This window comes from Salmo trutta, chromosome 28 (assembly GCF_901001165.1).
Source record: "Salmo trutta chromosome 28, fSalTru1.1, whole genome shotgun sequence".
NCBI lineage: Eukaryota > Metazoa > Chordata > Actinopteri > Salmoniformes > Salmonidae > Salmo > Salmo trutta.
The window spans coordinates 33,379,683-33,406,207 of NC_042984.1; the positions used below are offsets into that span (position 1 = coordinate 33,379,683).

Here is a 26,525-nt window from a genome sequence, read left to right on the forward strand (position 1 = left end):
ACAAAAGGCTGCTAGCAATAGCCTAGATCCCCTGTTATAAATATAGCAATCTTTATTTTACATAAGCTTATTTATTCAAAAATTAATGATTTTCTTTAACAGAAAAGTAACAATTTTGACCAAACAACAAATTAAAAACCATTGAACACTAAAAAGCTTTTTTTTTTTTTTTTTTTACACCGACCAATGATGCACCCTTTGCAAGTCATCTTAAATCTCTGCATTGCACAGAAAATAAACAATCCAAAGGAAAATGAGTTACGCTTGAGGCGGTGTTTCAATTGGTTGAACACTATCAGTTACATATATCCATGTGGCTATTGACTGACCATTACAGTGGGTTGTAATGCCCATCCCATGCATCGGATACAAACATTGACAAGCTCTTCTCTTGTTATGAAGAGACATTAAAACGGTAGACATTTTAATACTCTGTGCATCACTGTTTGATATTAGCTAAATTGGTAGGGTAGACATTCCTTAATTTTTGCTTTAAAAAAAACCCATTCCTTATGTTTGACCATGGACGGTACTGCGTCCCTACGGATATAGTTAAATACTTGGTTAATGATAAGACCCCATACAAAATGGGTGGATTGAACTGTTCCACACAGAGAGATAACTGATGGGCTATTGTTTAACAGACCAAAGTACACTAAATATGAACAGAGAGAGATGCAGCTGCCATGACACCAGTGTTGCTGTGGGGGAGTTGGAGTGGAAGAGTAGGGGTAACATCAGGGAGTGGAAGAGAACATCTAAACATACCCTTCATTGTATTCATCAGTTACTAATGAAGCATTCATAGCACAACACTTAGGTCTAACACTAGCCTTTTCAGGCAGTAATTTTGAAACCTTCCCATCTAATGCAAATACTTAGCATTTAAGGCAACTGCTGCATACCGACTGTATTGCATTTTTCACATACAATCAGTTCCTCCAAGTGGTGATGTAACACTGGTGCCAGCCTGACCGACTCCTATTTCATCAATGCTACAGTATAACTAAAGCTCAACTAAAAAGCAACACAGTTGAATGAATCTTTTTTTAAATATATATATATATATATATATAAAAAAAAATTAAAGAGAAAAAAAACAGATGAATATTGTAAAAGAAGTGTGAGGAGGTTGGAGTAACACCTATCACTAAAACATTCCAAACATATTTTTTTGTCATCCATGGTGACAAAAATGACTTGCGGTGGACAGAACACATACTCATAACTGTTGCTTGAATATCATAAATGATGAGCTAGATTCCTAACAGTTAAGAGTCTGAACGCATGTAACAGATAACGAGAAGTGCTCCATTGACTTGCATCACATATGGCACAAGTTAACTGGAAGCATACAGCAGGAACTGTGATCCATCTCTCAGAAACAGTAGTATAATGCAGGTCCATTTGTACTGCAATCACATGGGACAAAATGAAGTACGTAGCCATATCATGTAAACATGATGAGACAATGGTCCCCTTGTTTGGGGCTTATTGAACATAATACAATTCATAGATCATGCATGACCCTCAAACTCAATCCTGGACCTTGTAGCCACTGCCTTTTTTCCATTGTTCCCCTCTAATCAGGGACTGATTTAAACCTGGAACACCAGATGTGTACAATTCATTATCAGGTAGAACAGAAAACCAGCAGGCTCTAGACCTCATAGGGTAAGAGTTGAATACCCCTGATGTAGGCTATACAGGACAAGGATGGCATAGGATCAATAACAGAAATGCAAGGCAGTCTTCGCTCATGACCATGTGTTCTTCCACTGAATGCAATCCGCAATCTATGATGACAGCTTTTCAGATGGTTCATACGGAATGCAGAAATACTATGAAGAAATACTCTGCGCTACACCTTAAAACAGAGAACTAGCATTTTTCTCTGGAGTGGAATACAGGTGGGAATTGTACGTAGATGTGCTGAACAAGTACCAATACTGAAAGAACAGACAGGCATTTAAGTCATTCATATTGCTCAGACAGAAACACGTGAATACACAGTACGCGTTTTTCCTCATAGCTAAGTATATCATTTGGTTAGGTATAACCTGCTCCTTCCTATGGATAACATTTTATTTTTTGTGCATTTGGATAGTGGTAGCATGGTTATAGTAAGCAACATTAACCCCTATCCATAACCTTTGGTTAGATAACTTCTACATCTCAAATAGTTTGTTACCAAATAACCAAATTCTTCTTTAATGACAAACTAAACCTCAACAGAAAACGTATTCCTCATTCTCCTCTTCGGCTAGGAACCTTTTACACCACACATCTGCAAAAACGGATCACTATTGCACACCAGACAAATAAATGATCTTCATTAAAAAAAATCTAATATTTTCCCCGCCCTCAATGTATTCATAATTTAATTGGCTAATACTGCGTTCATAACCAATTGGGAAAGTAGTAATTATCAGTTGAAAAGTCACAAATATGAGTTGGGTGTATTCACGTTTTGAACTGGGAAATATTATCAAACATGGAGGTCATTAGAAGGCTTGTGATTGTTTCGCTATTTTTTGCCCATAAAAAGTATATCCAGAGCTCCTTTCACTTTCTAAATCTAAAGGAAGATTAACAGAATCAATCTTGTATTAACAATTTGTATTTTGTTCTTACCATAAACAACAACTGCTGAAAATACCGCCAAGCTTGCTGTCTTGTTTGTTGACAAATGATGTCAGAGAGGTGCAAGTGGGAAACTGAGAACAGGGATGATAGTTTCCCACTAGTAATTACCAGTTGGAGGGGTGTTCAAGTGGATTTTTCCCAGTTGTATGCTGGTATTTACGAAATGACGAGATGTTGTGAACGCAGCATTATACATTCGTAGAAAGACTGCCTCCAATTCATCTCATCCAATGGGAACCCTGTAGAGACAAGGGGGAGGCGGTTGAGGTAATTCCACCAGCTCCAGCCGGACGGTGTCACCACCTGTCAGTAGTGTCACCAGACCAGTTACACCAGACGTCTTTGCCTGACCGGGAGGCAGAGGCGGACCGCAGATTGGGGGGTTTGATCTTGAACACGAAGATGTGCAGGTGAGAGGCGATCTGGTTGCAGACGCTAACGCAGTAGCGCACTAGATCAAAGATGGACAGGAACTGGAGATAAAACAAGACAGACAGGATGGATGTCAAATAAAGTACATTTAAAGGCTCTTTATTTACAGAATTGGTTGCGTTATTTGTTGTATGTCAATCATCTTTTGCCCCTGAAAAGAATTGCGTGAATATACGCTAGGCAATCTACATTGCACTGCAAAATACACAACAGTGATGGACTTTGGTATACTACTTTACCACTCAACTAAGGGGTTTTGACATCTTACTTTGGCTAGAATCAGTCTGTGAAGTCAAATGTTTATCTGCAATATGACAATTTCCTTGTCACGGTCATAAAATTCCACATGAAATTCTATTGTGTGGTATGACCGATAGGGGGCAATGAAGTTCTCTCGCAGTCCTACAGTAGGCTTAGGCTTCTGGAATCTGCCAGGCAACAGTGTGATTGCGAGGCGTCCCTGATTGTCTATGCAATTTAAAATGTGGGTCAAAAGGGAAATAAAAGCATTATCAGAGTTTTTCAGGGGCGAAGGACACCGGTGTCCTAGCTAGCTAGCTAGCTACCGGTGTCACTCCCACCTCCCCTGCTATGTACCGGAGTCTTCCTAGCTACTGAACAAAAATATAAACACACCATGTAGTGTTATTGGTCCCATGTTTCATGAGCTGAAATAAAAGATCCCAGAAATGTTCCATACACACAAAAAGCTTTCTCTTGTTTATCTCTGTTAGTGAGCATTTCTCCTTTGCCAAGATAATCCATCCACCTGACAGGTGTGGCATATCAAGAAGCTGATTAAACAGCATGATCATTACACAGGTGCACCTTGTGTTGGGGACAGAAAGTCACTAAAATGTGCAGTTGTGTCACAACACAATGCCACAGATGTCTCTAGTTGATGGAGCGTGCAATTGAAATACTGACTACAGGAATGTCCATCAAAGTTGTTTCCAGAGAAGTGAAAGTCTAAAGAAATTAGCCCTGGAACATTTAATAGTGCTATAGAACAAGACAAAACAAAAATAAGTTTGGAGATTTGCATAACATATTTGAATAATCGAATATTATACTAAGCTAAGATATGGAATTGTTTTATGATGTTCATACCATGGATCATTTGGCTATTTGATTTTGAATTTTAGGACCCCTGTAGGTATTCCCCCCAAGCATGTTTTATATTATTTGATTTAATTTGGCCTTTACTACTATAGCCCATAGAAACACATTGAATAAAACATTCATAAATGGTGAAACAGGCAGTCAAAATAAATAATAAGGAATAAGGTTGATGTGTCTGTACCTATATCTACACTAAACAAAAATATGAACACAACATGCAACAATTTAAATGATTTTGCTGAGTTAAAGTTCCTATAAGAAAATCAGTCAATTGACAGAAATTCATTAGGCCCTAATCTATGGATTTCACATGACTGGGAATACAGATTTGTATCTTTAAATACCTTTAAAAAAAAAAAAGTAGGGGCGTGGATCAGAAAACCTATCTGGTGTGACAACTATTTGCCTCATGCAGTGCGACATGTCCTTCGCATAGAGTTGATCAGGCTGTTGATATGGCCTGCCTCTTCAATGGCTGTGCAAAGTCGCTGGATATTGGCGGGAACTGGAACGCGCTGTCGTACACATCGATCCAGAGCATCCCAAATACACTCAATGGGTGACATGTCTGGTGAGTATGCAGGCTATGGAAGAACTGGGAAATGTTCAGCTTCCAGGAATTGTGTACAGATCTTTGCGACATGTGGCTATGACAACCGTTCATCGTGTTGAAACATGAGGTGATGGCGTCGGATGAATGGCATGACAATCGGTATCTCTGTGCATTCAAATTTCCATCGATAAAAGGCAATTGTGTTCGTTCTCCATAGCTTATGTTTGCCCATGCCATTACCCCACCATTGGGCACTCTGTTCACAACTTTGACATCAGCAAACCACTCGCACACACAACGCCATACACGATGTCTGCCATCTGCCCGGTAAAGTTGAAACCAGAATTAATCCGTGAAGAGCACACTTCTTCAAGATGCCAGTGGCCATCGAAGAGCATTTGCCCACTGAAGTCCGTTATGACGCCAAACTGCAGTCAGGTCAAGACCCTGGTGAGGACGACGAGCACACAGATGAGCTCCTCAGACGGTTTCTGACAGTTTGTGCAGAAATTCTTTGGTTGTGCAAACGCATAGTTTCATCGGCTGTCAGGGTGGCTGGTCTCAGACCCACAGGTGAAAAAGCCGGATCTGGAGGTCCTGGGCTTATGGTAGAGAAAATAACATTCAATTCTCTGGCAACAGCTCTGGTGGACAATCCTGCAGTCAGACTGTCAATTACACTGTCTCTCAAAACCTGAGACATCTGTGGCATTGTGTTGTGTGAAAAAGAGAAATGCTTACTAACAGGGATGTAAAGAAATTTGTGCACAAAACCTGAGAAAAAAGCATTTTGTGCGTATGGAACGTTTCTGTGATCTTTAATTTTAGCTCATGAAACATAGGACCAACACTTTACATGTTGCGAGTCATCTTTCCATAGAGTGGTCATACTAGTTAGTAAGACAAATATTTGTGGGAAAAAAGTTGATTGTCCCGTCTTTTAAGAATCTCTGAGCTCTAAAAACAGCAACATTTTGTCTCAGCCTCATGGCAAAATGTGTAAAATAGCTAGCTACCTATCCCACTGTGTACTGGAGTCCTAGCTTGCTAACTAGCTAGCACCCAGTGTATTAAACGCCTGCCTTACAACTGCCCTTGTTAACAGAACTGTGGGAAAACAGTACCCGACCGTTGTCCTAGCAAGCTAGCTACCGTTGTCACCCCTCCCTCTTCTTCTGTCGGTTGACCTCCAACGTTATGGTGCATTACCGCCACCTACTGTACAGGAGCACCACTGCCTCCCGCCTGTGTACTGGCTTAAAAATGTACCAATGAAAGTATGAAGAGGGGCTCCTGCAGATGCAGGAATGCCAACATGCAGGAACGCGCTGAATTGTGGGCCACAATTGCACCCGTCCTCCAGGCAGGTGGAATTTTGTCTCAAATTCACTTTGACTCTAGTGTTCTTTCCATCTGTTATGTACATTAGCGACTCACAACACAAAATAAACCGAGCCAAGTTATCACTGTTCTTCTCCGTTATGCGTTTCTTACCTCAATTCCAATCCGACCGCTCCCTCTACACACACACACACGGGTGCTGCGAACCCAAGCTCCCATTAGGCCTATAGAAATTAGGGCCTATAAAAACGTACCCAACTGATGGGCTACACAAACACTGTAGACAAGCTACATTCCTTGCTAAATCATGACAGCCTCATCACAAATAAAAAACGGACTGGTTGATTAAAGTAGGGAAACGTGTTCCAACTATGAGCTACAGTTTAGGAATAATATATTTGTCTCGTTTATTTTCAGTTTTTTTTGCGAACTGCTATAGTGTCACATTTAGAAAATGGAGTAAATGGTGAACAGTGATATTGACGAGAACGACGCAACATTTTCAGTAGCGCGAGTCGCGGCTCAAATGGCGCTTGCAGTCTTTCATTTAGGAAATTACCTCACAACTCAAGTAGGCCATTGACAATGACTGCATATCAACTGCAGCAATTTCTGTATTTAGTGTTTTTTATACCCTAACTGTTAACAACGATGACGTGCGGAGTACTTCATATCCGTGGCAAATAACTTGAAAGATGCATATCCCCCCTTAATAACGTTACAGCATTGATGCGTTAGGTAGGCCTATTTGTTACCTTTTTCCCTTGATGATGATCGGGACCTGTTAGTGGTAAGTTTTGTGATGACTGCGCTGTGATTTAAATTCTGTGGAGAAAATAGTTTTTTGGTTCGAGTTTTTTTCTTAACCTTAACAATAAAATGTTGTTTAAAAACATTCACACCCCTACTTGGAACGTACAGTACCAGTCAAAAGTTTGGACACGCCTACTCATTCAAGGGTTTTTCTTTATTTTGACTATTTTCTACATTGTAGAATAATAGTGAAGACATCAAAACTATGAAATTACACATATGGAATCGTGTAGTAACCAAAAAAAGTTAAACAAATCTAAATATATTTTATATATTTGAGATTCTTCAAAGCAGCCACCCTTTGCCTTGATGACAGCTTTGCACACTCTTGGCATTCTCTCAACCAGCTTCACGAGGTAGTCTTCACTATTATTCTACAATGTAGAAAATAGTAAAAAAAAAATTGAATGAGTAGGTGTCCAAACTTTTGACTGGTACTATACGTGCACATGGATAAAGCTATTAAGGGCTATGGTGACTTACCAGTGCCACCCAGAGGACCAAGTACTCGTCTATGAAGCTGTTAAAATACTGGTCCAAGAAGAGCAGCCCTGGCCCCAGGTAAGCCAAGTCATGGAGATACATCTCACTTTTTGTCATATGAGCTACCTGTAAAACAAACAAAAAACGAGAGAGATGCGGCAACGTATAATAGAGTAAAGACCAAATAACTATATTGAGTCCAATTAAAAACATTGGACTAGAGCTGAAAATCAATGCAAGGTACGTTATAGAGCAGCGCACTATAACAGACTTAAAAGTAATTTATCCTTGAGCCGACAGCTATACCAAAACAAGTGGCGGGTGTGGATATTGGAATGTAGACTGGCTTTTTCAGCATTTCATGTTTCACAGTCATGTTCAGTAGGCACAGAACGGAAGAAATCTATGCGAAACAGAGGTACTATCTGAACTTGTCCAATCAAAAAACGCTTGTGTTCCGTTACACAACACTTCGCTACAGTGTGCCCTAACGGACACGATCCAGGTCACCTCACCACTAGCTTGTTGGTGATCTTGGCCGACACAAACCCAAAGGCCAGGACATAGAGACAGGGGTGCTTCTCAAACAGCTGGGACGCAGACTTCTTGTAGATCATGACGGCCAGAACGATGACTGACCCTATGTGGAAAAACGGCGACAGGACACTCGTTCCCTGAGGAAGAAGAAGGGACATGGCTGTCACAATCACTGTACTTAGCTGAAAATTCCACTATCCTTATCCATCTCTAAAGTGATAAATAAACCGCAAGGTAAAGTTCTGACTAGTAGCTTGGCTGATATCAATGAAAAGGGCATGATAGGCATCCATGTCACTATTTGATGGAGGCCTAGAAATGAAGCATGCCAAGTGCTGTGGTATTTAAGCATTAGAAAAGACTGGCTACTTCACCCAAAACATTTTCTGTTGACGTTTTTAAATTAAGCTTGATACACTGTATCATAGCTATATATAGTAATTGTAATATGGATCATATTACTACCAAAGTTGAAATAACCAATGCAACGAGCCGCAGTAAATCGAACGGTTTGCGACAAATTCCCCACACACTGTATACTTCCACACACCAAGTCATCTTTTAAAATCAGCCATACAATTCAATTGGATCCTCGTTAGCCAGGACGGATCACGTCATGCTTACCGCAATGGTGGATCCGTTCTTTCCTACTCCTCCCGTGAATATGACCCGGAAGTAGTTGGTGCAGGAGAAAATGGCTCCCGCCACAGTGAGGATGGCTGGAATGATCTTAATCTGGATGTTCACCACAGGGATCTGTGTGTTTGGGGGATTAGTAATAGCATAGCCCTGTTTCAATATTTTAGAAACACATCCATCTTTCCTACCTTCCTTAAAGTAAACACAGATCTGAATTGGTTGGATTGGTGGAAGTAATAGGGCGGCAACTGAGCTTTCACCTATCCAATACCTTATAGATCTGTGCTTACCTCCAGGAAACAAGGAAAGGATGCATTCAGCAAAATCGCCAACAAGGATGCGAGTCTTAACACGTCAACCAACATGCCATAACTTCCCTACATTACTTTCATAAGTCTTGACATTCTTGAGGCTATAAATGTTTAATTGCATGTACAACAGTGTATTACACTAGATTCAATACAAGGACAAAAAAAGGATAAAAAAATGCATCAAACTACAACTACAATGCATGTAACAATTAGCATTAAGGTAATTTCTTTCATTTCCAAGCAGTAGAAACAGGCCTTAATTTGCTGAATCAAATGGGTTAAATGCATTACCAAGAACTGCCAAAAAGCTGGTCCTCCGATGGCAGCCAGCAAATACATGATTATAATGAAGAATTGCACTTCAGTCACATCAATGCTGCACAGGCAGAGAGACAGAGGAATCATATGCAAACGGTTAAGTGATTTCACATTTCACACAGTATTATCAAAATCAACATGCACATAGCACCCCCTAGCAGGTCCTGCACAAACGCCATCCATTCCTCTGGGTTGTGGGTTAGTTGTGAGTGTATGTGGGGATGTAGAGAACATTTCCATCGAAAGGCTGAGAAGAACCTGATCTGATAATGTCGATTTTTTTCTGGCCGACAACCTATTTAACTCGTAAAAGGGCTTACATCATTTCAAATTATATTGATAAATCAAATCAACCATACTCCCAGGACATTCGTCCCTTGTCCTTGTTGTGGCTGTTCCCGAAAGCCAAACATATAAGCCAATGTTGATACACTATTGGTCAAAGGTTTTAGAACACCTACTCATTCAAGGGATTTTCTTAATTTTTACTATTTTCTACATTGTAGAATAATAGTGAAGACATAAAAACTATGAAATAACACATATGGAATCATGTAGTAACCCCCCAAAAAATATATATTTCATATTTGAGATTCTTCAAAGTAGCCATCCTTTGCCTTGATGACATCTTTGCACACTCATGGAATTCTCTCAACCAGCTTCATGAGGTAGTCACCTGGAATGCATTTCAATTAACAGGTGTACCTTGTTAAAAGTTCCTTTGTGGAATTTCTTTCCTTCTTAATGCATTTGAGCCAATCAGTTGTTCTGACAGGGTAGGGGTGGTATACAGAAGATAGCCCTATTTGGTAAAAGACCAAGTCTATATTATAACAAGAATAGCTCAAATAAGCAAAGAGAAACGACAGTCCATCATTACTTTAAGACATGAAGGTCAGTCTATCGAGAAAACGTCAATAACTTTGAAAGTTTCTTCAAGTCCAGTCGCAAAAACCATCAAGCGCTATGATGAAAAAGGCTCTTATGAGGACTGCCACAGGAAAGGAAGACCCAGAGTTACCTCTGCTGCAGAGGATACAGTGAGGGAAAAAAGTATTTGATCCCCTGCTGATTTTGTATGTTTGCCCACTGACAAAGAAATGATCAGTCTATAATTTTAATGGTAGGTTTATTTGAACAGTGAGAGACAGAATAACAAAAAAAATCCAGAAAAAAAACGCATGTCAAAAATGTTAGAAATTGATTTGCATTTTAATGAGGGAAATAAGTATTTGACCCCCTCTCAATCAGAAAGATTTCTGGCTCCCAGGTGTCTTTTATACAGGTAACGAGCTAAGATTAGGAGCACACTCTAAAAGGGAGTGCTCCTAATCTCAGTTTGTTACCTGTATAAAAGACACCTGTCCACAGAAGCAATCAATCAATCAGATTCCAAACTCTCCACCATGGCCAAGACCAAAGAGCTCTCCAAGAATGTCAGGGACAAGATTGTAGACCTACACAAGGCTGGAATGGGCTACAAGACCATCGCCAAGCAGCTTGGTGAGAAGGTGACAACAGTTGGTGCGATTATTCGCAAATGGAAGAAACACAAAAGAACTGTCAATATCCCTCGGCCTGGGGCTCCATGCAAGATCTCACCTCATGGAGTTGCAATGATCATGAAAACGGTGAGGAATCAGCCCAGAACTACACGGGAGGATCTTGTCAATGATCTCAAGGCAGCTGGGACCATAGTCACCAAGAAAACAATTGGTAACACACTACGCCGTGAAGGACTGAAATCCTGCAGCTCCCACAAGGTCCCCCTGTTCAAGAAAGCACATATACATCCTCGTCTGAAGTTTGCCAATGAACATCTGAATGATTCAGAGGACAACTGGGTGAAAGTGTTGTGGTCAGATAAGATCAAAATGGAGCTCTTTGGCATCAACTCAACTCGCCGTGTTTGGAGGAGGAGGAATGCTGCCTATGACCCCAAGAACACCATGCCCACCGTCAAACATGGAGGTGGAAACATTATGCTTTGGGGGTGTTTTTGTGCTAAGGGGACAGGACAACTTCACCGCATCAAAGGGACGATGGACGGGGCCATGTACCGTCAAATCTTGGGTGAGAACCTCCTTCCCTCAGCTAGGGCATTGAAATTGGGTCGTGGATGGGTATTCCAGCATGACAATGACCCAAAACACACAGCCAAGGCAACAAAGGAGTGTCTCTAGAAGAAGCACATTAAGGTCCTGGAGTGGCCTAGCCAGTCTCCAGACCTTAATCCCATAGAAAATCTGTGGAGGGAGCTGAAGGTTCGAGTTGCCAAACGTCAGCCTCCAAACCTTAATGACTTGGAGAAGATCTGCAAAGAGGAGTGGGACAAAATCCCTCCTGAGATGTGTGCAAACCTGGTGGCCAACTACAAGAAATGTCTGACCTCTGTGATTGCCAATAAGGGTTTTGCCACCAAGTACTAAGTTATGTTTTGCAGAGGGGTCAAATACTTATTTCCCTCATTAAAATGCAAATCATTTTATAACATTTTTGACATGTGGTTTTCTGGATTTTTTTGTTGTTACTCTGTCTCTCTGTTCAAATAAACCTACCATTAAAATTATAGACTGATCATTTCTTTGTCAGTGGGCAAACGTACAAAATCAGCAGGGGATCAAATACTTTTTTCCTTCACTCTACGTTCATTAGAGTTACCAGCCTCCCAAATAAATGCTTCACAGAGTTCAAGCAACAAACATCAACTGTTCAGAGGAGACTGCATGAATCAGGCCATCATGGTTGAATTGCTGCAAAGAAACACTTACTAAAAGGACACCAATAATAAGAAGATACTTGCTTGGGCCAAGAAACACAAGCAATGGACATTAGACCGGTGGAAATCTGTCCTTTGGTCTGATGAGTCAAAATGTTAGATTTCTGGTTCCAACCGGCATGTCTATGTGAGATGCAGAGCAGGTGAACGGATGGATGATCTTCGCATGTGTGGTTCCCACCGTGAAGCATGGAGGAGTGATAGTGTGCGGGTGCTTTACTGGTGACACTGTCTGTGATTTATTTATAATTCAAGGCGCACTTAACCAGCATTCTGCAGCGACATGCCCTCCTATCTGGTCCGCGCTTAGTCCCACTATCATTTGTTTTTCAACAGGACAATGACCCAACACACCTCTAGGCTGTGTAAGGGCTATTTGACCAAGGAGAGTGATGGAGTGCTGCATCAGATGACCTGGTCTCCACAATCACCCGACCTCAACCCAATTGAGATGGTTTGGGATGAGTTGAGCCACAGAGTGAAGGAAAAGCAGCCAACAAGTGCTCAGCATATGTGGGAAGTCCTTCAAGACTGTTGGAAAAGCATTCCAGGTGAAGCAGGTTGAGAGAATATCAAGAGTGTGCAAAGCTGTCATCAAGGCAAAGGGTGCCTACTTTGAAGAATCTAAAATATATTTGGATTTGTTTAACATTTTTTGGGGTTACTACATGATTCCATGTGTTATTTCATAGTTTTGATGTCTTCACTATTATTCTACAATGTAGAAAATAGTATAAAAAAATAAACAAAATAAAAAAATAAACCCTTGAATGAGTAGGTGTGTCCAAACTCTTGACTAGACTGTAGTTTAAAGGAAACCTCAGACGGGGTGCCCACCCACTCACATGCCAAAGCGCAGGGTTCCTGACACGTAGGTCTGCCAGTGAGCACAGTAGAACATGAACATGCCGGCGAAGCAGCAGAAGAACATCCAGTCGGGGTTAGTTCCAAGTTGGACGGCGATACAGGTGCCCAAGACCACAAACACTAAGAAAGGGGAGAGAAAGTAGTCAGAGAGAGAATGAGTGAGTGAGTGAGTGAGTGAGTGAGTGAGTGAGTGAGTGAGTGAGTGAGTGAGTGAGTGAGTGAGTGAGTGAGAAAGAGAGCAAGGGTGGGTGATAGAAAGTAAGAGTCAAAGAGGCAGGTATATTCTGATTCCTCACTTTGTCTTAATTGTGTGTGGAAATGAAAAAAATATTAGTACCAGTGACATCAATGCATGCAGAGAGGGAGAGAGAGGGTGACAGAGTGATAGAGAGAAAGTTCAATTACACAACATGATGTTTCTCAGTCTTAAATCATTATGTTGTTTACATCTGTAAGTGTGTTGTGTACATTTATGGGTATATTGTGTCTGTCTTTAAGTGCATATTTGTTGTGTCCGTCTTCCATGTAATTTGTAGTCTGTGAGTGTGTTGTTTATGGTAGTTTGAGACGGTATACACACGATCCAGCACACACACCTGTTGAAAGGGAGTCACAGCCATGGTCAAAGAGCTCTCCCAGTGGGGTGCTGCTATTGGTGCGCCGTGCCTGTTTCCCATCGATGGCGTCCAGTGATTGGTAGATGAAGAGGCCCACTGCACAAGACAGGTACACCCACAGCGGTGCCTGAAAGGTAAAGGGAACAAACATTCAACATTTACAATAGATGGTCTACTAGTGCTCTTCGACTTCCACAGAAAAGTATGGGTTTCGGCCTTTATGAACACAATTTCTATGTTTGAGTTATAGGATGTTATGTCCAATCCATAGGTCAAATTGGCTTTTCATTTTTAGGAGAACGACAGGTCAGTTCAAGTGACTTTTTAAAAAGGACATTCTACTCCAAAATGAATTAAAAGAAAATTATACTGACATCTAAAATATAATTTCCCCCTCAAGAAATAAGTCCTATGGGGCTCCGCTCCACTCATAGAACTGGAGTTACAACCGAAATGTACTCCCTGCCGAGCCTAACACTTCCCACTTAACGAAAAGGTCGGGCTCAGCCATGGCTGCGATTAAGTCCCGCAGTATTGTAACACACTGTCACAATATACTGCGTCCTCAGTCCAATCCACCCTACTCAGTCTAAAGACATTGCCAATGACTAGTGGGCAGATAAAACAGAATATGAGCCATACTAATCTGTACAAGCAGATTGATGATACTTCAATATTAAACAATTGGTCTAATAGTACTGTAATACCAGTTACAGGAACTATATCCCTCATCCTTCTGCCCAAACACAGTCATAGACTTGTGGGCAGGTTAGAATACATGACTCTACTGTACTACACCTTCAGCCAGGAGTCATGCTAAGTAGTCATTCTAACAGGAAAAAGCAGACCTGATGGAACCCCGTCCATTGGTCCTCTCCCTTTAGTTCTAGTCCTCCCATCAGCAATGCTGAGTGCAGGCTGAACCAAGTTAGAAGACATACTCACTGATTCCTCAGTATAACCCGCTACACTCAATCCATTAGCCAAAGCCAATAATCATTGGCTTTGGCTAATGGATTGAGTGTGGCGGGTTATACTGAGGAATCAGCGAGTGGGCAGATAACAGAATATGGGCCATACTAACCTGGCTCAGCAGATAGATGATACCTCAATATTCTAATAACATTGTGTGACCGGTCTAATAGTTATGTACTACCAATTACAGAACTATTTCCTTCATCACCCCGCCCTAATCAAATTGTATTTGTCACGTACACATGGTTAGCAGATATTAATGCAAAACACAGTGATACACTGGTGGGCAGTCAAAATACATGTTCTCTACTGTACTAACAATATCAGACAGGAGTCATATCACACGTCTCCCTCTTGGAAAAAGAGTGGACATAATGGGAACCAAGCCCAACACCTCTTTCCCTTTAACTCAAGTTCTCCCATCAGCCACGCTGAGTACAGAACGAGCTAGAGAGTTAGAAGACATGTCTAGAAGGTAGAACCGGATAAAAGGAGACTGACGACCACAACGCCGCTGCACAAATATCCTCTACCACTGTTCCTCTGAAAAGGGCCGTAGACGCCGCTACCCCACGAGTGGAGGGGCTCTTACACCCAGAGGCAGTGGCCTCCCTGCCACATCATCAATGCCTTCACAAAGCCAGTGAGACAGCCACTGCTTATATAGCGGTCTACCAAGTGTACTAGCACCGTGATACACAAACAGCTGACCTAATCATCACCGTGAGCTTCAAGTAGCACGCCAAAGCGCGCACTGGGCACAGGCGATGAAGCCTCTCCGCATGGGGAGGGGGGAGAAGGCCCACAGCTCAATGGCCTGTGACCTATATGAGCTCTTAATAACCTTCGGCATAAATGCCAGGTTAGGACGCAACACGGCCCTGCTCAGATCGCCATTAATGGCCAGGCAGTCGGGTCTCGTTGACAGAGCACACAAATCACTGACACACTTAGCCGTAGTCAAAGTGAGCAACATTGCCGTCTTCAGAGATAACATCTTCAGGGGTATTGATTCAATGGTTCGAACGGCATCTTGCAGAGCGCCTCGAGTACCAAAGCCAAATCCCACCGAGGAAGCGTGGCTCTAAGCATCTGCCTAAGCCGACTGACTTGCCTAGTTAAATAAAGGTTCATTTAAAATGTAATTTAAGCCGCCGCGTTCCCAATAGGAACCATTTCATCAGAGGGTGGCTGAAGACTGTCTCTGCCAAACCCCTCATGACAAGCTGAGATCGCTGCCGCAAAACACCTTGATGGTGGCGGGTGAGCGCTGCTTATCAAACATGAACTGTAGGAATGAAAGCATACTCTCAACCTGACAGCACACGGGGTCCACATTCTCTGTGGCACACCATTGTGAAAACATATTCCTTCTGCTGGCATACATCCTGGATGTGGAACTGGCACGTGAGCCTTGTATGGTTCTGATTACTGAATCAGATAACCTATGGCGCTCTAACCTGTCCCTTTCAGGAGCCAGACCATCAGTGGTTGGCCGATTAAAAGGCAATTGCCTTATCATGCCTCCCACCTGAGACATCGCGTTCTCTCGATGTGGAACAGACCAGGGTGGCGCAACCAGCATCTGAGTCATCTCCGCGAACCATGGAGCCCCTGGGCGATCGGGGGCTATCAATATGATTGACAGACCTCCTGTTCTCACACAGGCTAACAGTGGGATAATGCAGGACAGCGGTGGAAATGCGTACAGGAGACAACCGGCCACGACTGGTATGCAAAAGTGTCTATCCCTAGTGGCAGTTCGTCCTGGGCTCGTAGAGAGAACCATAGGGTACACTGTGCGTTCATACGTGACTGCGAACAGGTCTACCGCGGCTCTCCCGAACCGTTCCCATATTTGGAGAACAATGTCGGGGTGCAGATGCCACTCGTCGTCTCGGGGACCCCCTCAAGACATGAGGTCTGCTCCGACGTTCTGATAGCCTGGAATGTGTGCTGCTGTCAACGAGCGAAGGTGCTCGTGAGCCCACAGCCACAATTCCTCTGCTAGCCGGTGGAGTGCAGGAGACCTGACTCCTCCTTGGTGATTTATGTAGGCTACTGTGGTTCGGATGTTTTTCCAGACCAACACGTCGCAACCCCGTAGGGTAGACACGAAGTGGGTCAGAACCAGTAGAACTGTCTCCAACTCCAGGAGGTTGATGTGGTGTCCCGAGGGAGGCCACACACCTCCGATTGCTTGAGCCTAACATGTTCCTCCCCATCCAGTCAGACAAGCGTAAACACTGGAATATATGAGGACACTACCTATTGGGACCCCTTGCGTCTGAATGCACGGGTCTCTCCAATAGTTCAAGTCCGCTCTGAGTGAGGGGAACCACCAACAACCGTTTACAATGCCACACTGGGTCTAGTCGTAGTTGGGTGAACCATCGCTGTGTTCTGCGCATGTGCAGCGGAACTACAGAGTGGGCAGACAACATGAGACCCAAGAGTGTCATGACGGAATGCGCCGTCACCGTGTGATTCGGATTAAACCTTCGTAGGGCTAGCAACAGGGCAGCCCGTCGAGGATCCGAAATTCAAGCCTTCATAGTCAGTGTCTAGCTGCAGTCCCAGGTAGACAATCCGATGACTGGGCCAGGGTGCGCTCTTTTCCCTATTCACAGCGAACCCCAGAAGCGTGAGATGAATCACTGTCTGTGTGTGTGATTGCCAGCTCTGCTGACGGAGCGAGAACCAGTAGGTCATCTACGTAGGCCAAGACCCTTATCCCTTGACGATGCAATGGTTCCTCCACGCATTTGGAAAAGGTGCGAGGTGCCAGGGTGTACTCGAATGGTATTCTCGCATACTCGTACGCCACCCCTTGGAAGTTAAAATGCAGACTTCCTGTGACATGGATGAACCGGCACACGGAAGAACACGTTCTTTAGGTCTATGCTTATACAAAAGTCTTTGTTGTGGACACATTCCAGCAGACGTTTTATCGTAAGCATTCAAAAGGGCCGTTTGGCTACGTCCTCGTTGAGAATGCGTAGATCCAATAATGGCCTCATACCCCCCGTCTTTTTTGGCACTAGTTAGTAGAGCGAATATAGCCTGCTGTTCCGTTGCTCTTGGGGCAATACTGTGACCGCCTCCTTCGACAAAAGTTCCGTAATCTCTTCCACAAGAGCGGCTACTTTCTCTGGCGATTTCATCACCGTTTCCACCACGGTCGAAAACGGGGGAGGAGTCCGGTAACCCTTCTCCAGCGTCCGGCTAAACCAGTGGGAGAGGGTGCAACTTCGCTGCCACTCCCAATAATACTCTGAGAGCGGGAGAGTGAAGTTGTGGTGCATTCAGTGGGAAGGACCTGTATTCCTCTATGGCCCATGCCGCCGCTGTCCTCTGACATAGAAGTGGTGGCACAGCCCAGGGTGGGCCCCCCTTCGAAAGGGGGAGGAAATATTAACGTGTTCTGTGAGAAAACGGGGGCGACGACACGGGTATACTCGTAACCTTGTGGTTCCAGCCCTCCGTGAACGCAGCACGGGTCTGAACTGCACTGAGGCTATTGACTGAGTTAGTGCGCAGTCTCCCAACAGCGATTGCGTCAGTGACCCAACATGGGGTTGTGTACGGAGGCTGTTCTTTAAACCCTGAGCCATATTGCTCCTAGGAGCCTGGGGTCTCGGGTTTTTATGAGGTATAGCACGGCGGCTCATCAAGAGCGTCCGCGTTGCTGCCCTCTTATTATTGCCATTCACAGCGTTCTCATGTGTGTGCTCAGCTACGCACCTATGGTGGGCTGTACTACACTCAGAGTGGAGAGAGAGAGAAATAACCTGAACGGTCTCTGGTTTGTTATGGAAAATAGTTTCTCGTGACAAATACAATTGGAATCCAGTCTTTATTCAACAAACAACACGTTGGCTCCCCCATCTCTTTGTAGGGGAGCGGGGGGGGATAGTAGGCGCTGTTGCACAGGGCGTTGCACTCTTCCCTCTCCTCTCCCTCTCGTCCTGTCATGGTTGCTTCTGGCTGCCCTTAGTGTGCCCCGCACACACAGCCGACACCTGGGTGAGATGAAGTACAGCGCCGGAAATTCGACGCCTCTTATCTCCTCTCACGACAGCTCAGTCTTGCCCGTGGTGAGACGGGATAGAGAGGCTGCCAGGATATTGTTGGCAATATTGTTCACTGCTGCTACAGCCTGGACACCTAATGCAAAGGACTTCTCTACCAGCTGAGCTGTGAGCCTGTCCTTTGTCGTAGGTAGAGTGGGCTTTTTGGGTGACTGCCAGGAGCTCAAACCAGGACGAGGTACGCACCCATGGCGTGCTCGAGCCTGGGGATCGCCTGGGGTCATCTGCAGTCCCTCTGGTGAATAGGGTGTAAGCTTTTACAAGCACTCTCACCCTCAAAGGTGACCCCAATGAACCTTCCACATATTTTCTGAGCAAGGGCATGGCTGGTGCCAGTGGCACCGCCGCCCTTCTTGGCCGAGAGTAGGGGCCGCCCTCCATCATGTCCACTTCCGGGTTGGAGGGAATGGGGGACAGCATGATCTCAAGCCGACTTGCAGCCCACTCAACGAGCCCTGGAAAATCAGAGCGCAAAGAGGCGGTTGCATAGGAGGGGGCTGCTGAAAATTCAGAGCCCGTCTCATCCTTGCCCAAAGATGAGAAAAACCCAGCACTCTCCATAGAGTTTTTAAAAAATGTTTTAATCAAAATCGGTCAGTGGACTGTTCCGGAGAAACATCCACACACTTCCCAATATCCTTTTCTTCTCTAGAGGCGGCATCATCATATGATACCTCAGAACCTGAGGCTAGCACAGACATGGCGTCCTCGAGGGATATCCTCCCTAAAGAACGGCCATCACCGTTTCCTCTCCTTTAAAGATAGGAGGGCGCAGCTTGGGCATTCCGGGGGTCTGTGAGGCCTCCCCTAGCGTGCTGTGATCCTAGACACACGAAACATAAGTCGTGTGAGTCCACAGCCGCCATGGTGGAGCAGCGACACTGAGCTCTTAAGAGCTTTTGAGTTAGGTGGAAAACCTGGAGTGCTCATTCTAGAGGGAAGACGTCGAGACTTGGATATCGACGGCGGGTTCATCCTGAGACTCATCTTCCCTTCTCGGCTTCTTCAGTCTAGTCCAAGTCACTGAAAATAATGGGAGGCTGACTGAGGGGGGAGCATCCCCTTATATAGGGACACCTGTACTCCCATTGGCTGCAGGTGTCTGCATAGTTCCCTCTCAGGCTATTCGCGGCCTAGGCAGTGGGGTAAACCACTAGGAGCAGAGCTCCACGATATAGAACATAATTACAAATAATGTTTTTTACTGCAAATTGACCGCAAGAGGCCAAAACACTGAGGTAAATCTTCAGTGAAAATGGGATATATTTGACTAAGCGCAATGTTGTGAATGAATTCCACGATCCGGACATGAGCGAGTGCTCGGTTCGGACTCGATACTGTGTGCACCCGTACGCACGCTGAAATCTAAGCCCACCGTGATGTATAGTACCTCCCACTGGGCGAAATGCTGTGAAAAGTGTGTCCCGGTCTGTTTTTTTTGGGGGGGGGGGGGGGGGGTTCTCCAATGTCCAACGCTAGAAAGCTCTCAGGTCCTACAGTGCTGCTATCAGAAGGTGTGTTCTCTTATGACTGCATTAACAATGTTGTGCAATGACTGGGCATGCATGTTTCTCTCCCTATGCGCTGTGCAGCACTCACTGTTTGAAAGCACCGGAGAGAAACTTCTCGCATAGAATGTGACAAGCTGGCCAATTGAATAGGTAAACTATTCTAATATGGGGTTGTCTGATTTTGCTGTTGCTTATTTGTGTTGTTGGCTGAGGAAAATTAAAATGACAACAATTTGAAAGCCACCAGGCTTTCATTTGACCCGGCCCAATTTAACCCCTGGCAACAACAGATCCATTCAAAATATATTTCAACTGATTGGGTTGAAAGTAACCGAAACCTTCCCAAGTGTCAGCATACAGTATTGACAAAAGTGCACTTAATATCAGACTAAGAGGGCCAGTTTGTTTGAACAGCTGCCCCTTAACTACGTGGGAGGAGGAATACATGGAGGGATCTAGTAACCGTTGTGCAAGCTTCCCTGATAAACTGTAGCTGATAATATTTGAATGCAACATACGGTAGACTAAGAAATGTAACACTATGGAGGGGAGGTTGGGTCAATTGCAGATTAAACAATATCCTCAAGTGATCTTGTCTGAAAATGAGAACTTAACCTTGCCTATATTACAGTCAAGCCTCCAGCTCCAAAGCTTTAGGCGATCAAAACAAACCCATGAACTTGATTTCTCCACTGATCCTATGTGGCTCAGTCAGTAGAGAAAGTGTTTTGGGCTCGATTCCCAATGGGGCCACCCATATGAAAAATGTCCACTCATGACTAAGTCGCTTTGGATGAAAGTGTCTGATAAATGGCATACAGTGCCTTCTGAAAGTATTCAGACCCCTTGACTTTCACCACATTGTTACAGCTCTATTCTAAAAAAATTAAATCCTCCGCAATCTACACACAATACCCATAATGACAAAGCAAAAACAGGTTTTTAGAAATGTTGCACATTTATAAAAAATCAAAAACATATACCTTATTTACGTAAGTATTCAGACCCTTTGCTATGAGACTCAAAATTGAGCTCAGGTGCATCCTGTTTCCATTGATCATCCTTGAGATGTTTCTACAACTTGGAGTCCACCTGTGGTAAATTCAATTTATTGGACATGATTTGGAAAGGCACACACCTGTCTATATAAAATGGTCCCACAGTTGACAGTGTATGTCAGAACTTAAACCAAGCCATGAAATCGAAGGAATTGTCCGTAGAGCGCCGAAACATGATTGTGTTGAGGCACAGATCTGGGGAAGGGTACAAAAACATTTCTGCAGTATTGAAGGTCCCCAAGAACACAGTGGCCTCCATCCTTCTTAAATGGAAGAAGTTTGGAACCACCAAGACTCTTACTAGAGCTGGCCGCCCAGCCAAACTGAGAAATCGGGGGAGAAGGGCCTTGGTCAGGAAAGTGGTCAAGAACCCGATGGTCACTCTGACAGAGCCCTAGAGTTCCTCTGAGGAGAATCTTCCAGAAGGACAACCATCTCTGCAGCACTCAACCAATCATGCCTTTATGGTAGAGTGGCTAGACGGAAGCCATTCCTCAGTAAAAAGCACATGGCAGCCCGCTTGGTGTTTGCCATACAGTACCATGAGAAACAATATTCTCTGGTCTGATGAAACCAAGATTCAACTCTTCGGCCTGAATGCCAAGAGTCACGTCGGACCTGGCACTATCCCTACGGCGAAGCATGATGCTGCCACCACCATGCTGAGGGGATGTTTTTCAGCTGCAGGGATTGGGAGACTAGTCAGGATCGAAGAAAAGATGAACGGAGCAAAGTACAGAGAGATTTTTGTTGAAAACCTGCTCCAGAGCAGAACTGGGAGGAAGGTTCAACGACCCTAAGCACACAGCCAAGACAACGCAGGAGTGGCTTTGGGACAAGTGTCTGAATGTCCTTGAGTGGTCCAGCCAGAGCCTGGACTTGAACCCGATCTAACATCTCTGGAAAGACCTGAAAATAGCTGTGCAGCAATGCTCCCCATCCAACCTAAGAACTTGAGAGGATCTGCAGAGAATGGGAGAAACTCCCAAAATACAGGCGCCAAGCTTGTAGCATCATACCCGAGAAGACTCGAGGCTGTAATTGCTGCCAAAGGGGCTTCAACAAATTACTGAGTAAAGGGTCTGAATACTTACGTAAAATGTGATATTTCAGTTTATTATAAATTAGCAAACATTTATTTTAACCCGTTTTTGCTTTGTCATTATGGGGTATTGTGTGTAGATTGAATCCATTTTAGAATAAGGCTGTAACGTAACATAATGTGGAAAAGGTCAAGGGGTCTGAATAATTTCTGAATGTACTGTATGTATATGACTCAGACTTAAGAGGACTCAAATACTAAAGACCATGCAACTGTGTAGCTAAAAATACATAACCCACATCCGATTCTAATCGATTCACAATTAAGCCAGCTTGAGTAAGCTAGTCTGAGGGAGACCGTTCTAAATGCCTATTCCTACCCTCTACGGCTCGGGAGGCGGGAGATGGGGCCTGAGGCTAGATGTGTAACCTGAGAGGACGGGGACACGGGGTGCCTGTCCCCAAGAGACTCTTGGGGACAGGCACCCCGTGTCCCCGTCCCTACGCACCTCAGCAAAACAAACACACATGACATGGAGCATTGCGCAAGCCTGACCCCAGTGACCAAGAGAAAGGAAAAGCAAAACGTGTCTAATGTTAAATATTGATAAACTAACAATAATTGGTCAACCTTTTTCCATTCAAAGTCATAGCCTAGTCATATCTACTTTGTTAAAATTGACAGCCTTAAAATGCCCTTGATCATTTTTATTCTACAATGTTGCACAACACTTTTGTGGTGACACACACTTCCTGCTGTATCACATCTTCTAAGCAAAAGCATTAAGGCAAGCTAACTGGTTTCGCATTGACAGGCAACATTCCTAAACAGAAAGGAAAACGCAGCACGCTGCTAGTTTCAATATGTCCAAATTGTGTTTTTTAGTGGGTTTTTTTTAATCCTAATTGAATATTGTATGTATATTACTGTAAATATTGATCACATTCCTTGTGTATGATCATATATTTTGATACACTGAATGTTAATATTGTGAACTTATGTTATACATTTTTTACCTCCTGTTTCAGGAAGAGATGTCATGGAGTACTGCCCCTATATATAGGACCTTCCACCACCACCTGGGATATGGATGCCTGATGAAGACTTTAGGGCCAAAATGTTGTCATAAATAAATATCACCTGGGAGCATGAGCAGCAGTGTTCGGCGCTTTCCTTTCTGTTTTCCATGAGTTTGCCTACAACTCCAGCACCTACGGAAAGTACCTGAATGTGTGCATGTTCTTCAGCTTTGTACATTCATAACACACACATCATTTCATGAACCGGTTGATAATCTACAATCACTCGTAGTTGAAATGTCAATCTTCAGACATTCATGAGGCCAACACAACATGTTACGTAGGGGCAATTCCACGATAACAGAGTGATGCTGAAACTCAGATTTTTCACTTGAAAATGTCAAACAAAAACCAATGATTGGCAAGCTAAACAAACCATAACTCTATGCACAATGACTAATTTTAACAATTTCCACAGAACTTTTACAAAAACACATGTTGTTGAAGAACAGTGCAAATGCTAAGTTTGGTAACAGAATTACAGTTTGCTGTTGGTGCCATCATTCTGTTACCAACACTTGCCTCTGCACTGTTCGAGTACATGTGTTTGAGTGAAAAATCATAGTCTTAGCATCACTCTTCAACAGGTCAGATTCCAAAAACATGTCACCAGTACTAACTCACACACTTGACATTAGACCTGCACATGGAAGGTCACAGGTCCAAGACTGCATAGCGGCCAAAACACCTACACCTGTTCTGTGTCTGAAAACATTAGCTGGTGTCAAATCCTTGCATCCTGGTTTCCTCAATTCCTCTCAAAGCGCATTTAGAGGTGAGGATCCAAATCCTTTCGACCTCCTCCAATGGGCTTTGAGAGGAATTGTGGAAACTAGGATGGAGGGAGGGAAGATTTGACAGCAGGTAACGTTTTCAGACAGCCAAGGAAGTGGCATTCAAATTCAGTGAGTTGGTCCTGTGTAGCTCAGTTGGAGCATGGCACTGGCAACGCCAGGGTTGTGGGTTCAATTCCCACGGGGGGCCAGTACAAAAAAAAAGTATGAAAATGTATGCACTCACTACTGTAAGTCGATCTGGATAAGAGCATCTGCTAAATTACTAAATTGTAAATGTAAAGTGTCACTCTTTGTGGCATTCTGGTATTTTACCATAACACCATGTTCATCAAATACTGTAAGATGGTTTAGAATAGTTTGATTCTCACAGAGACAACAAGGACAGTAGGTATAGTGTAGCATTCCTATCTACAACAAACTGCACCCAACACTGACAAAAGAGAGACAGACATTTTGATAAACCTTGCTTGGAAAGGGTAGGCTATATATGACAATTACCCAATCAATACTTTTCAATCAAGAAATTCTGAAAGAAATACTTAAGGCCTCGTCTTCTCTCCATGTCCTGTCTGTAGTGTATATTATTACAGCCATTACAACATAAACATTGACCTAACAATCCATGGTTATTACTTAGTAGGAATACCTGCTGATTAATTCATTTAAAATATGCATACTCAGTGGGAGGGAGGGCCATATGAGTGACAGTGTGTGAAAGGGATCCAACATCAAATTCTTTCCAGGGCCTAGAATTCCCAGTGATGCCCCTGCATGGACCTACCTGTTCAGTGGCAGTGGGGCAGTAGTACACCAGCACCAATGTGGTGAGAATGTTGATGGCCAGGCCCACAATGGTGATGAGGTTGGGGGCTATCCATGCCGGCACACATGCCACTAGCCACTCCCAGTAGTGCTGCATAAAGGGCTCCAGAAGTGAGCGGCCTGCACTGCTGTATCTGTGCTCCTCTAACTTCTTCAGCTGGTGGCGCGACAGCGGCGGGGCCGGCAGTTGGATCAGCTTACTCAGGACACAGGAACTCTCCCCACCACTGCAGGCTGACGTTGGGCCTGCAGTGGTAGTAGGCCTGTATGAAGGGTCCACACTCTGGTCCTGAGGGGTCCATGTCGTTGTCCCCCCTGCCCCCTGGCCTGCCTTCGCCGCCCGGGTCCGTGGTGCTCTCTGACCGGTGCTGCTACTCATAAGGGAAGTCGAAACCGCACTTCACGTGGCGCCTGCTCTGCCTACGACTGCCTCCTCCCCGGTCTAATCCAGGGAATCCACAGTGGGGCCACAACCGTTTTACTGGGTTGAAGCCTAATGAGGAGAAAGAAAGATTTATCTTTTATTTGACTAATGTTAAGCATAATTTGACTGTGGCAGCATACTGAGCACAAGCTGCAGCGGGAGGGCTGGTAAAACAGGAACTCGACCATACATGCTTATCATATGTTTCCTGATAAATTCTGCTAATACTGCAAACAGCAGTCAGTGAGACAAAATAAATAAATAAATGCAAGACTTGCATAGTTAAAGCATTGAATTACAAGGGTATATACCCTGGGTAGACATTTGTATGCTTACCTATAGTAAATAACCAAATCATGTCTACGAAAAATACATTTAAAAAAACAATGTTGAATAATTAGTTAGGAGGTTCATGTCATGTTGCCCTACAGTACTTGTTAGGTAACGTCGTTAGCTAGCTACCAGCAAAATCAACTGGCTAGCTAGCTAACGTTACCTTGCTAGGCTAGCTATCTATCAATATCAGCTGTAGCTAACTAAAGGTAACTGTCACAACATATTTTATCATATTACCATATGTGTAAAATAGGTTGTCGACACAATAATGTCATGATTATGAAGAGCTTAGTTGACATGCAGTTGTCCTTCGGAAATCTCTTACCTAGCTTGATTCCGTTATACGGAAGCGGTGGCCTCTATCGTTGTCTGGCTAACAGCTAGTGCTTACTACACTACGGCAACCTCGGCCTCTTCTGTCAGCTTATATGTAGCTAACAAGCAAACAAGTGCAGCGACAGCAGTCGAGTTCCCAACGAGTTAGAGCCGTTTTTGGGACGACTAGAATCAGCTGATGCAGGTGAATATCGCGAAACTCAACCGCGGCTTTGAGAAAGAGCGGAAAGATTTTTGACAGGCAGGCGTAGGGATTTCCCACTTCCGTCGCACAATTTAAAAAGACCGGCTCCTTGACTGCATTCAATAGCTTTATATGATAATTTAGTATGATATACAATATATTAGAATAATATATTAATAAACCATTGCATTAGTTTGATATCAAAATAACTTAAATGAACTGTAAATGGAATGAACAGTGGTATGTCAAATGAAGGCCTTGTGGTATTATGGACTCTTATTTTGAAATACCCAAAGTCAACTACTTTGTACCATAATCGAAATTGCTTTTGCTTTTGGATTGAGACACATCTTTCTATAGATACACTACAAGATCAAAAATATGTGGACACCTGCCGAACATCTCATTCCAA

General features: G+C 43.7%; 1 protein-coding gene across 2 annotated transcripts; it reads right to left on the minus strand.

Moving 5' to 3' along the window:
- Positions 1 to 55: 55 nt before the first annotated feature.
- On the minus strand, positions 56 to 26,182 carry LOC115166062 (choline/ethanolaminephosphotransferase 1). Of its 2 annotated transcripts, XM_029719705.1 has the most exons (10): positions 25,919 to 26,182; positions 24,793 to 25,326; positions 13,438 to 13,585; positions 12,820 to 12,961; positions 9,169 to 9,253; positions 8,552 to 8,683; positions 7,906 to 8,064; positions 7,391 to 7,516; positions 6,850 to 6,919; positions 2,906 to 3,119 (listed from the first exon to the last, which is right to left on the minus strand). In XM_029719705.1, the coding sequence occupies exons 2-10, from the start codon at positions 25,210 to 25,212 to the stop codon at positions 3,103 to 3,105; spliced, it is 1,299 nt and encodes a 432-aa protein (XP_029575565.1). In that variant the 5' UTR covers positions 25,213 to 25,326; positions 25,919 to 26,182; the 3' UTR covers positions 2,906 to 3,102. The 2 variants fall into 2 exon arrangements, with proteins under 2 accessions (XP_029575564.1, XP_029575565.1); XM_029719704.1 differs by lacking the exon at positions 6,850 to 6,919 and having other exon boundaries at positions 56 to 3,119.
- Between the last annotated feature and the right edge of the window lie 343 nt (positions 26,183 to 26,525).

Bases quoted from the DNA above. Each gene is read 5' to 3' on its own strand.
- LOC115166062 (XM_029719704.1), bottom strand. From the start codon at position 25,212: ATGAGTAGCAGCACCGGTCAGAGAGCACCACGGACCCGGGCGGCGAAG. The intron at 13,586-24,792 runs GTAGGTCCATGC...TTTACCTTTCAG, and splicing joins GCCCCACTGCCACTGAACAG to GCACCGCTGTGGGTGTACCT. The intron at 12,962-13,437 runs GTGTGTGTGCTG...CCCCTTTCTTAG, and splicing joins CTGTGACTCCCTTTCAACAG to TGTTTGTGGTCTTGGGCACC.